The following is a 13776-nucleotide window of genomic DNA, read 5'->3' on the forward strand; positions in this document are numbered from 1 at the left end:
CTGGGAAATTAGACATTTTGTTTACAAGAATGTTGGGGTTTGTGGGTCACTACGACATTAAGGAGTAACGCCCCTACACCGGAATATATGCAAGTACTATATTTTTAGTCTAAAATTATACTTTTTTTCTAAACATCAGTAAGCCATGGACTTTGTTCTGAAATAAAAGTGGATTGTTTGATTCAATTAATTGATTGATAAGCTAATTTGTATTACTTCTTAAATTATCAAATAGAATATCAATTAAAAAAACATCGTTAATGAAGAACAATAATTAAAACTATTAAATAGATTCATCTGGTTCCTAATATAATTAACTGGAAAATTATTACTTTTATGTAAAATACATACATAAACTAAAGGTATTTATTATACCAATAAAATATTTCTTGTTTAAACCTAAACTTCAGTAAAATTATGGTGTTTAACATAAATTAACTTCAATTTTAAAACTGTAGTGATTACCAACGAAACTGTAAGTAGGTAGTCGATTAACTAAGATATCCCTATTTAAAACTAAGATCTCTGTATTTAAAACTAAGATGTCTCTATTGAAAACTAAGATGTCTCTATTGAAAACTAAGATATCTCTAATGAAAACTAAGATATCTTGTTAATAATTAAATGACAGTTTGGCCCGCCATATGTACGTGCACAAAAAACGTCGAATCGAACATCGACTTGGAACTATACGTGCATAACAGTAAGTCAACGAGTTTACAACAAAACACTACTACAAGTAGCAATAGATATGACCTTGACCTTGTAGTATCGTGCGCAAACAATTTCGAATTGAACATCGACTTGGAACAATACATATAACAGTAAGCCAACAAGTTAACAACCAACCACAAGTAGCAATGATATATATAGCCATGACCTTTTAGTATCGTGTGCGCGCACAAAAAACATTGAACAACGAGTTAACAACCACACACTACACGTGCGCAGCACAAATAACAATATCGTCTTGAACTATTAGTTTTTTTTTTACATTTTTGGGCGAAAAAGTCTCTTTTTTTTAACTTTGTGGCCGTTATCACATTTTGTGGGCGATAATCGTTTTCACATTTGTGGGTGATGCGTTTTTACATTTGTGGGTGATGCGTTTTTACATTTTTGGTTGTTTTCACATTTGTGGGTGATGCGTTTTCACATTTGTGGTTGTTTTCACATTTGTGGGCGTTTTCACATTTGTGGGTTCAACAGCCAGCCTCCTCTCTAGCACTACTAGCTAGGCATAGTACACTATTACACAATAACTATGCCCATGATGGTTTATTTTAATACATCTCTATGTAAACAATCACATATTTTTGTAACCACATCCCTGGTCTATCAACGCAAGCGGCTGTTGAAGTAATTAACCAACATTTTGCCACGATTTGTAGTGAACTTTCAGCACTTGACATTACAAAACTACCAAGTTACTTACCAGCATCGGAACCCCCACCCGTTATCTACCCAGGACAAGTGAAATCTGCAATCGATAAGTTAAACATACAAAAAGCAGGACACCCAGAAGATCTACCGATCAGATTAATTAAGGAATTCTCATTTGAACTCTCTTATCCATTAGCGGACATTTTTAATTCTTCTTTAAATGAAGGTAATTTTCCTGAACAATGGAAAAAGGCTACTATAATACCAGTTCCTAAGGTTCCAGATGCTAATAATTGTAATGACCTTCGGCCTATATCCCTAACACCCATTTTTTCTCGGATATTTGAAAGCTTTTTAGCGGAGTGGGTAACTAATGATATAAAAGATTCTTTAGATAGTAAGCAATTTGGTTGTCGTAGAGGCTCGTCAACTTCACACTACCTCGTAGACTTGATAAATTCTGTTGTATCTGACCTGGAGGGGGGTAGCAAATATTTAAACTTATGTGCTGTAGACTTTACGAAGGCTTTCGATCGTGTGGATCATAATGTTGTCATAAATAAATTAATATCCATAGGAGTGAGGCCGTCCATTCTTCCTACCGTTTGTAGTTTCCTCTTAAATCGCACATGCAATACCAAAGTTAAGGGAGCCACCTCTTCAAATTCTAATATTACTTGTGGGGTGCCCCAGGGCACGAAGTTGGGTCCCCTTCTCTTTTTGGTATTAGTCAATGATGTTGCTGAGGGAACTGACAGGCGGTGGAAATATGTGGACGACCTCACTCTTAGTGAAGTAGTTAGAAGTAGTGATAGCCAATTGTTGCAGGACACTTTAAATCAACTTGATGATTGGTGTTTGATAAATAGAGTCCTCCCCAAGCCATCCAAGTGCAATGTGATGCGTATTTCCTTCCTAAAGTCCGACTGTCCTCCTCCCAGTTTCAATCTAAATGGCCATGATCTTAAATGTGTAAATCACATTAAACTGCTTGGTGTCACCTTGCAGGATAACCTTAAATGGGAGATGCATATTCATGATATCGTTGCTAAAGCATGTCGACGTTTGTACACTTTGATTATACTTAAGAAAGCCAAGGCGCCTTCTAAAGATTTACTACAAGTATATACTTGCTATATACGTCCTTTAGTTGAATATGCATGCCCTGTGTGGCACAGTTCAATTACGAAAGACCAAACTAAGTCAATAGAAAGAGTTCAAAAAAGAGCTCTACGAATCATTTATGGCATGAACTATGTATCCTACGAGTCTGCTCTTAAATTGTCAGACCTTCCATCGCTAGTTAACAGAAGAGTCCAACTCTTACTGAAATTTGGTAAAGGAATAATAAAGTCCGATACATTTAGAAGCATTCTTCCACCTGTTCGTGACATTAGCAGAACCCTGAGGTCTGCGAGTAAGCCTCTACTCAAAATCCCGTTTGGTCGTACAGAAAGATTTAGATCTTCACCAGTCCCTTTTTTAGTCCGACTCATTAATGATGAATATTGAATAGGCTGGCACTATTTTAACTTACAGGTGGACCAATTTTTATGTGGTAAATTACTATTATTTTTTTTTTTTTTTTTTATTTTTTTTTTTTTTAAACTAGTTTTACCTTTTATACATAATGTATTTATATATTTTTATCAAATTTTGTAAAATACTACTTTTCAGCCTTTTGGCTGCCGTTGTATTTTGATGTCTTTTTATGAATAAATATACCTAAAAATAAAAAAAAGTAATCATGTAGGCAATAGTAAACTTCTAAAAATGTGTTAAGAAGCTTCCTCTAATCTCATAATGTACATGGCCAACAGTGCTGGGCAGGCTAGGAGCACATGGTTAGTGTCCTCCTCATTCTCCTACAGACTAGTCTCTGCATGCATGCATATGGAAATAGGCAAGATGATTATATACAGTACCGTACAATTTCTGGTGCAGCCCTAGAAACTAAACATCATTTGGATTGATTTTATATAAGTGCCAAACACACAATAACAAGGTATATATTTAAATAATATGCAATTAAAGTCAGTTAAATAGACATAGGCTAGCCGTATACCACACAGTGCATCTTAACTGAAGAAATGTGAGGTTTTCCCTTTTCATGGAACGTTCACTTGAAGTAAGACTGATTACGATGTAATAAAGGCAATCAACAAAATTATATCCTCTTGATTCTAATATGTACTATCTAAAATATCATTGTTTTATTATTAAAATACCATTGTTTTGATCGTAAAATGTTTAAATTTTGGCCTAGAAATAAGTTCAACTACATAAAAAATAATAATATTTCAGTCTCTGTTATGGGTTCGTCTTAAAAAAAGGTGCGACTTGTACGCCGAAATATACGGTAGCATTAGAACCCCTCTTTTTGGACACCCAATAAAGACACTTTACCATAAAACGAGGGGAAATAAATATTTGAACGCTGCGGCCAACGGTTGAACGCACCAACCCACAAATTCGAAAAAACAACCACAAATGTGAAAACACATCACCCACAATGGAAAAACACATTGCCATCAAATGTAAACAAATATTTTTTCACATTTGTGGGTGATGCGTTTTCACATTTGTTGCTGATGCATTTTCACATCTGTGGTTTTCAAATTTATAAGTTCAACATTGTGCTAATGTATTTCAAAAAGTGAAATTTAACAGCAAATGAACCAAACAACTCACATTAAGATAAAGAATCCAAAGAATACCCATAAACAACATGTCAAAAGTCACAAAAAGGCAGAACATTCTTCGAACTGATGAAAATGGTTGTATAGTTGATTTCACACCTTTAATTTGTTCAGTGGAGCCACTAATTAGGATTTCTGCAGCATGACGGGCTGTTGAGTTTCTGTTGTAGGCCGACATACTGTACTGTACCTATAATGTCAAATTTAAAATAATAGATCATTTGCAGATTACGTTGCATATCGCATCAGCCTTTTTGGTTTGTACTTAAAAGGATGGAAATGTAAGAGGTAGAAATTTAACAAGGTTGTTCATCATAGAGAAAGAAGGGACTTTGGTCTATCGAATGTTGTGACATGATCATATGACCAGTTGAACTTAAAAAGTCGTATTTTCTCATTCATAAAAGTTTATCACGTTTAAAAGAGCGCAATCTCGCTTTGGCTGCTGACTGAAACACAATTGAATGTATGAATTACTGCATGTGCCGTTTGTTACACAACAACATAAAAACATGTGGTTCAATAATAATAATTATTTTACTTTTCTTTTTTAAATGGTTATACAGCAGTAGCAGATACAGAGGGGGTGGGGGCTCCCCCACCCTATAAATCTGGACCCAAAAAAAAATAATTATCCTACCATAAGGAAAAAAATTTGGGAAAAAAGCCCAAGAGTAAGAGTACTTTCAATTCTGATTTAACACATTGTTTCAGTGCCGTGCTAATTTATTCTTGAACAAAGGTCGCCATTGCTGTTGATGTTGTCACACAATCTTAATAATACACAAAATATTTTAATAAAAAACGTGATTTTATGTAATTATTTTTACTGAAAAATGGCGTAGTTCATACATTTGCCAACTGAGGGGGCAACATGTTTCTGTCGTTTTTGGCCAAAAAATTGATCATTTTCTGCGATGTTTTAAAATGAAATGTTAGTGTGCTCTCTATTTTGTGTCTAAGTATGTATACATTACATTCTGCATACATATTACATACAGTGTGGCATATGTGAAATTATGGGACATGCTTTTTATTCCAATTTTTAATATGAAGACGTCAGCAAAATGAAGATAGCTATTTCGGAAAAAAATAATCCGAGTAAAAACATATTAACATGTTGAATAGATTTGAATACATAGAATATAGATGCGCGCTCTTTTAAATGTGATGAACTATGACGCAAAAGATGAAAATCCGACTCTTTTTATTCAACTATCACAACATCCGATTGGCAAAATGTTCACATGACTTTGTATCTACAATCCAATAGCTTCCAGAAACCGTTTTAATCATGATTATCACTTTTTATTCGGACGAGTCCAATTTTTTTAATTGAATATGTTAGCAGATAAATTGTAGATATGAATTCATGCAGAATTTTTACCTTTTGGATGATGATGACGTCATCGTATGGCCACACGAATGTAAAATATAGGATTCTTGTCTCTTTTGTTATTGCTAATCACATTCAACAGAGCGCATCTCGCTTATACGTATTCCATTTCCCCCGAGATTTTAATATTGTCTACATCAATCAACTGTCTTTCGCATGAGTTAAAATATTTTAATTTTTATGACGTCATCATGTCTAAAAATGTAAATAACATGGGTCACTTATTTTCATCTTTACAGTAAATTTCAATCTGTTATAGCTCGTCCGAATAAAAAGTGATAATCATGATTAAAACGTTTTCTGGAAGCTATTGGATTTTTGATACGAATTCAGGTGAAGATTTTGCTAATCGGATGTTGTGAGGCCATCATATGGCCAGTTTAATACAAAAAGTTGTATTTTCATATTTTACGTCATAGTTCATCACATTTAAAAGAGCGCGCATCTATATTTTAGGTATTCAAATTTCTTCTACACGTTAATATGTTATTGCCGAGATAATTTCCTTCAGAGATTGCTATATTAGTGTTTCATTTTGATACCGTCACCATGTTAAAAATTGGAATAAATGGCGGGACCCGTAATTTCACCCATTCTACACTGTATGTTATATGTATACAGATTATATGTATACTGTAAATAGTATATGACACAAAATATACAGCATTCAGTACTAACAACATATCATATTCTTCAGTTCAGGTCATAATGCCATAATCTTTGTCTGTGTGCAATATTCCAATGTATGACATGCACGTGGCGTTTGTCGAGCGGATAACTAACTCGTCAAAGTGACGAGTTTCATGTCTAGTTTTCTATTTTCTTCTTTCTTTCCACGAATTTTGTTCGCAGCGTATCTCTAATTCTGGCCAACATATGATTGTATAACTTTGTCATAAGGTAGACTTGTATCTGTAGATGTGCAAGAAACTTCGTTTTATGAATTTAGAGTTGTGCAACGTGACTTGCGCGCGATTTTATGAATTTCAATGATTGATCATAGATTAAAAACCAAAGGTCATTTTGTATTGACACTTGGTGAAAATTTAAGTCATATCAGTGGCAAACTTTCTATGGATTAAAAATGGCATGTTTCACATAAAGTTATGCGCGCACGTAGCGCTAAAAACATCTTTTTTTGCGTGATTTATGTTTTTCCAGCCTTTTCTAGTAATTTTACCAACTTTCTAACAATTTCGACTTACAATCACGTCATACGTGCACGTCGAATTGGACAATTCGCGCGCGTTTTTGATGAAAAAGTTCAAAAATTCTTCAAAATTATGCCTTTTTTTAAACAGTCATAGATTCTAAACTATGCGGTGAACTTTTTTTTAATTGCATATTCTGGAGGTTGATGAGTTGTAGATATCGGATCATGGATCAATATGGCTAAATGGACATTGTGAGGTCATCATATGGCCACTCGAATATAAAATATAGGATTTTTGTCTTTTTCGTCATAGCTCATCACATTTAATTGAGCGCATCTGCACTTATCCCTATTCCATTTCCCTCCGTTTTTTATATTGTCTTGGTCAATCAATTATCTTTCGCATGATTTAACATTTTTAAAATTGTGATGACGTCATCATGATTAAAAGCGTGCATAACATGGGTCACTTATTTTCATCATTACAGTAAATTTCAATCTGTTATAGCTCGTCAGAATAAAAAGTGATAATCATGATTAATACGTTTTCTGGAAGCTATTTGATTGTAGATACGAATTCATGTGAATATTTTGCCAACCAGATGTTGTGACGTCATCATATGGCTAGTTGAGTTCAAAAAGTGGTATTTTCATCTCTTGCGTAAAAGTTCATTGCGTTTAAACGAGAGCGCATCTCAATTTTACGTGCCCAAAATTCGTCAAATTTACAATAATATAATTATTTAAATAATTATCTTCTAAAATTGTTATCTTTATATGTCAATTTGATGACGTCATTGTGTTAATAATTGGATTTAAAAGATGGGTCTCGTAATTTCGTCTATGCTACACTGTATATAACATATACAGTTTTTTCTGTAAATACAGTAATATGCTGTATGCTACATAATAGGTACAATTCAGCACTGTAAACATATTTATTTCATGTCATAGGATGGCATAATAATTGTCGATGTTCATATGGTTAAGTACGTGAATGTTGCGTTTGCGCGGATAACCCGAACTCGTCAAAGTGACGAGTTCAAATCTAGTTGTTTTAGTAATGTTATCACTATACTAGAAACGTTATGGTGGCATCGATCTATCGAGGACACTATTATGGTGATATTATGGCTATAACAAATATTTTTTACATGTTCCTCGTGAAACGGATTTTTTAATTAACATTTTTTATTCACCTATGAAAGACCTCTTCAAATACATGGAAATAGGAAATGCAACAAAAACAGAAAGATATAATTTATTGAAATGTAATGTACAGTAATACAATAATTATAATAAAAATATTTTCCATCAATTACTAGAATTTATTTTACTTTTGCTGACACTGAAAACATCATTTCATGTCTTTCATTTCTTCTTTTTTTATCTTCTTTCCTGTTGTGTTTATTAAAATAAAATCAAATAAAACATTAAATAATGAAGCAACTATTCATTAATTTATTTCAACAATATTTTATGAGGGTGGTCAATCCAGCCGAAGCTGATCATTATATTAGGGACCCTCACAAAAAATATAATTTTACAAGACAATAACACACAACATTCAAAATAAATAGAATTTCTAAAAATGAACAACATAAATAAACACAAAATATTTCTTTATGAAAAAAATTAAAATCCGTTTCACGAGGAACATGTAAAAAATATTTGTTATAGCCATAATATCACCATAATAGTGTCCTCTATAGATCGATGCCCTATGAGGCCTCCGTACTTTTATCGGCAGGCCAAGCGATGATTTTCGCGAAGCTAAGCTGGCGATGGGTTTCTGAAGGGTGCTCAATTTTTAATTGATTAAAAATAGTTATAAATAAGAAATTATCAATATTTTACCATTTTGTGCTTGCAGAATGTTGTAGACAACTCGTGAGTAGGTTAGATGAAGTATTGAAACCATTTTGAGTAATTTTAAGGGGTGGGTACGAAACTGCATTAGCGCCGGTTTGGCTACGGGTTGACCAGCACCCGCTAGGAAGGACCTAGGCTAGGCATAGAGAGCTAGTAGTAGCTAGAGTCTAGCCTCTAGGCTAGGATAGACCTTTTTATGCCTAACTAAACAGGTCTTTTTATTTTACTTCGACTTCCACTTGTTGCTTTTAATTAACTTAGTCGATATTAGTCTTACCATGGGATTAGGCCAACCACAGACAATTTCGGCCACAGACAATAATTATTAATTTAATACCAAAGAATATAATTATATCACATGATGTGATTTTCGCTGTAACAGCAAAGATAGTGTAGTTAGGAAAGGACACTATCTTTGGTAACAGTAATATTGTCCATGTGGTAGGGCGCCGCCATAAGTGAGGATGTATCTGGGATCGGATGATGTATACAACTTATTGTGACGGTTAATCAAAGGCTGGACCACCGGTAGTATTTTCATGATAAACAAGAAATATTTCTTACAAAAAACGCCGCGTAACTTTTTGACTGGACAGTTGTAAGGACAGTCTTCATTAATCTAATATAATAGGTCGGCCAATCAAAACGCAAGAGAACAATTGGGACTTTACTTGTGATTTATGTCATTGGCTTGTCAGCACAGTCGTTTCTTAAACGCACACACTTGTATTGGGAATAATGTACGTTTATGTGGTTATTACTATCGCATTTAGGTATTGATAATAATAATAATAAATGGCTGTTCAGCCGTACCACGCCGAGAATGTTAAAGAGACGTTATCCAATCGAGTTCGAACAATACCATGAAAGCCCCAGTGGTCTAATGGTTAGGACATCTGCATATCAAGCAGGCGGTCCGAGTTCGAGTCTCGGTTGGGGCGATTTTTTCTCATTCTCACAGATTTCCTCATCTTTATCGTTTCAAATTAATTAATTAAAATTTCAGTATATCACCGGGCGGTTTAGAATTACTGTTCTTTGCCTCTTGTGTTTATATATATATATATATATATTCACTGATGAAGGGCTAGTGTTGCCCGAAAGCTCTGCTAACTTTTCTGGCTGTTTACTTTATCGTTTTGATTTAGCTTTTCGCTTTTTATTTTTGTATCTCCATTGAGATCCAGCCACTGATACCCACAGCATTGTCATTTTTTTCAGTAATTTGCCTTTGGATTTATATATATATATATATATATAAATATAATATTAAGTATAATTATGAATTCACCAACACTTTCAGGCCCACTAACAATGATCCCGGGCCCGAGTTTTTGTAGACCGGACTTCCATGCACAGCCACATGTTAAGGAATATGAATCTCTTTATGATTTTAATATGGTTCGAAATGATATTACACAACAACGATTAGACAGCAACTGTGCAAGAGTCCAACTAATAAAATCGGAATGATCAATTAATTGAACATTTACAGCATAAGGCCCATACACTAGGACGATAACGATTGACGATAAATAGACAAATGTGCATTTTTAATACATAAACCAAAAGAAATATAAACAATTCCTTTGATGAAAATTATATTTTCACACGTCCAATCAAATGACGTCATGATTAGTAAGACCAATAATATCGTGACAATACAGCGATTTTATTGTTTTTATTTATCATGACGTCATTTGATTGGAATTTGAAAAACATTATTTTTATCAAAGACAGCATAAATGATTATCCTATAGGTCTAGAACGAAAACTTTTCTAATTTCTTTTGGTTTATGTAAAAAAAATGCATGCTATCGTCCGTCGTTATCGTCATAGTGTAATTGGGCCTTTATACAAAAAAAATAAATTGATTACGAAGTTACATGTCATTTTCACCTATCACCAAAAAACTAACCTTTTCAACACTAATTAATTGTTACGAAGCCAATTTATATTATATATTTCATTAAAACTGAACTGTAAATGAAGAGTAAGTATCAGTTAATATGAATAATATAACTAGTAGGTCTATGAACTTGCGTCCAGACACAGAACTGTGACATTACTATCATAAATGTTGAAACCACTTATAAACCTTTTTTTAAAGAAAATATAATTGTGTTAGGAGAAGGCTAATAAACAAATAGATAATGTACAAACCTTTTTCTGGATTAACTAATGGAGCAGGCGTTCCTAATAATCTGCTACTGCTACCTAGACTGATTGTTCACCTTCTGACGATAATTGATTGGACCCCCCCCCCCCCATGGCATCTGATAACCAACAAAAAAATTTACCAGGACTGTTTCAATGATTTAATATCTGACGGCGTATTATTATAACATTGGCCTAGATTGACAGTCAAAAGAAAGTCATCGTAAATACCTCCCTTTATGTTGACAGAGCCAAAATAAAGTTTTGACCATTATCGAAAGATTATTTGACAGTGACTTATTATAATACCGGCCTGGTTGACAGCAAAAACGAAGTTATTATTTATTGAACAAGATTTTACAGATTTCCGTCTACATCTCAATAATACTGTATTATCAGCAAAGGCTTTCATATAGACTCTCTTCTTCCAGACGTTTTTTGGGTCCAGCAGCTACCTATAAATTATAGTCGAGTTTCCAAATTCACAAAACTGTCAGCCTTAGATACTAAAGCTACCGCTATGAAACAGCTTATTAATGAATGTGTCCTCCTGGGACATAGCTGGCTAGAGCCGCGGCGCGAAAATGTTATCAACTACATTGGATATTTAATTGTTCGTTTTAGTTCAGATCCCTATGTATTTTCGTGTGCAGATCATGGGGAAAGTGTAAACATTGTGTTTTATGAATATTTGAATTATGCTGGTTGTAAAAACCCATGTTGTCAAATTTCTAAAATTCATCTTTGACCTCTGACCTCAATTTTAATGTTTTGACCCATTGAAAACAAAATGGTCATATCTTTGTAACGCTGAGATTAAATGAAATAATTTTAGTGTCAAATTATTTGGGAGATGCATATTAATATTCGTTCTAATGGAAAAGTTTGTCCAAAAATGGCCGGAAGTATGATTTTTGGCAATTTCACCTTTGACCTACATATCATATAACTCCGTAACTAACAGTTGGACAAACTTTAAATAGGGCTCAAATTAATCTGAAGGTATATGTTTCTATTTAGTCTAATAAGAACTTTTTCACGAAAATGACCCAAAATGTTCTTATTGACCTTTGACCTGTACAGGTAATACACATTCCTACAATCTCAAAAACTATTGGTCGTAAAAGGCGTTTTTTTGTGAAATCATATATTTTGTGTGTATTGCAATGTACATGTCATGAGTTTTAATTTGATACCAAACTTGGTATGTATATACGAAGATTTAAGTTTTCACCTAATTACGTAATACTAAAAAAGGGCGTGGTCCAAATGACGTCGTTAAATTGTTCCGATTTTTTGGGCACCCCTTCTAGGATTGTTAGATATACCACTCTACTAGCTGGGGTTCGAACGTCTACCGCCGCGAATGACTAACAATTTAATGTCAGAAAAAATGGAATTATAACTCTTCGTTACGTGTTTCGAAAAGAATTTATATCTCCTCGTTGGTATGTCGGCGTGGTTATGCAAATGAGTTTGTGCAGGTGTAGTGGGAAAGATGGTATTGTTAGTCATTCGCGGTCAACACGCCACACTGTTAAATTTAGATTTTTGTACTAAATAGTTGGGGAGCCAGAAAGTGTTTACGTGCACCCTCTAGCAAACTATGTTAACAATGTTTTTTTGCTTCCTTATATCAATACAAATCAATTTTTTGCTGTTGGCCGAAAAAAAAATGGGATGCTTGGTCAGTAAAGGGGCCAAAAGGTCAATATGGTCAAAGTTAGAACTGTGCGTAACTTGGTAACTACTGGGTGTATTGGAATATTTTTTGTGCCAAACTACTCAAAAGACCCATATTTCTATTCACTCTAATGGGAAACTTTTGCCAAAATTGGACAGAAACCCATTTTCTGACCACTAGTCAAGAAAGTGATAATCGCAAAGTATATGTTTATATTTGTTCTAATGTAATAAAAATTATAAAACTGTCAATAAACCCCTTATTTTGACCTTGACATATAGCCGGCACAACTATTTTTGGCTTGGAGCACACTTTTCATATCTCAGAAATTGTTGGGCGGATATGGTCATAGTTGGTGTCAAAATACTCAGAAGATACATATTTCTATTCACTTTAATGGACAACATTTGCCAAATATTACCATGACACTTTATTTTTTACCATTGGTCAAGAAAATAGCCATATCAATATCTCAGACCATTAGTCAGAAAGTTATAATTTTAGTCTCAAATTACCCGCAAAACATATATTTATATTTGCTCTAATACAGAAATACACAAAATGTTAAAAAAACACCTTATTTTAACCTATAGCTGGTACAATCATTTTTGTGTAGAGCACACTTACATTTTTAATAACTAGCGAATGTTGTCTTTGTTTAATATCAAAATACACTCATATTGATATCACTCTAATGAACAAGTGCCAAAAGACATATCATGACCAGTGATCAAGAAAATGACCATAGAAATATTTAGCAACCAGGTCACAAAATACTAGGAATGAATATGTTTAAAAAAAAATATGACAAAGTGGAGCCTTTCTTTTCAGGTATCACATGATAAATTGAAACGCGTTGCCCACGATACACCATACGGTAGGCTACTCCAGGCCCATAAACTAGTTTTTATAGAGGGGTTCGAATTTGAAAGCCTTTGATAGACCTACCAATTACGATTAATTTGTATGTGTCTATTAAATTTCAAATACACCGGCTCTGTGGATAATGGTTTTCAGAGGAAGAAGTGGCGATTAGAAGGGAGTTCTTAACCTCAGCCCCACATCGTATTCGGATTGAGTAAGGATATTTTTATAATATGGACCTATAGTTGACCAGAAATTTAAATGTAAAATTTAGATGTAAACATCGTATCAAAGTTCCAGCTTGGAGTCAATTGTATAAAACCTTAAAAAGATATTTGAATCTGAAATATACACATAGGTCGGGTCAATGGTAGGGGCGGTTAAGGGAAGGGGTCTTCTGCACCACCTCAGTCCCATCATGGATGGGGCTGAGGTAAGAAAATGAAAACATAGACCTTTTAGTTGGTACAATCGTATCAAACTTCTCAATTCTTTAACAATAATGTTATTGTTTGTACTGTCTACTTTTAATTTATGGATAGGGAAAGTCACGCCGTCTCCACACCCA

General features: G+C 33.9%; 1 protein-coding gene across 6 annotated transcripts in view; it reads right to left on the reverse strand.

Moving 5' to 3' along the window:
• The window catches only part of LOC140040715 (stAR-related lipid transfer protein 3-like), a 147014-nt gene extending 138116 nt beyond the window's left edge, over positions 1-8898 (reverse strand). For all 6 annotated transcript variants that reach the window (XR_011842759.1, XR_011842760.1, XM_072086853.1 and 3 more), the window contains exons 1-2: positions 8781-8898; positions 4075-4272 (exon numbers count right to left, since the gene is read on the reverse strand). Coding sequence is in view for 4 of the 6 variants with exons in the window: in XM_072086853.1 (XP_071942954.1) it covers positions 4075-4272; positions 8781-8783 (201 nt within the window). In the remaining 2 variants the exon portion in view is untranslated. The remainder of the gene's footprint in view (positions 1-4074; positions 4273-8780) is intronic.
• Between the last annotated feature and the right edge of the window lie 4878 nt (positions 8899-13776).

The sequence above is a fragment of the Antedon mediterranea genome, chromosome 2 (genome assembly GCF_964355755.1).
Source record: "Antedon mediterranea chromosome 2, ecAntMedi1.1, whole genome shotgun sequence".
In the NCBI taxonomy this organism is placed as follows: domain Eukaryota; kingdom Metazoa; phylum Echinodermata; class Crinoidea; order Comatulida; family Antedonidae; genus Antedon; species Antedon mediterranea.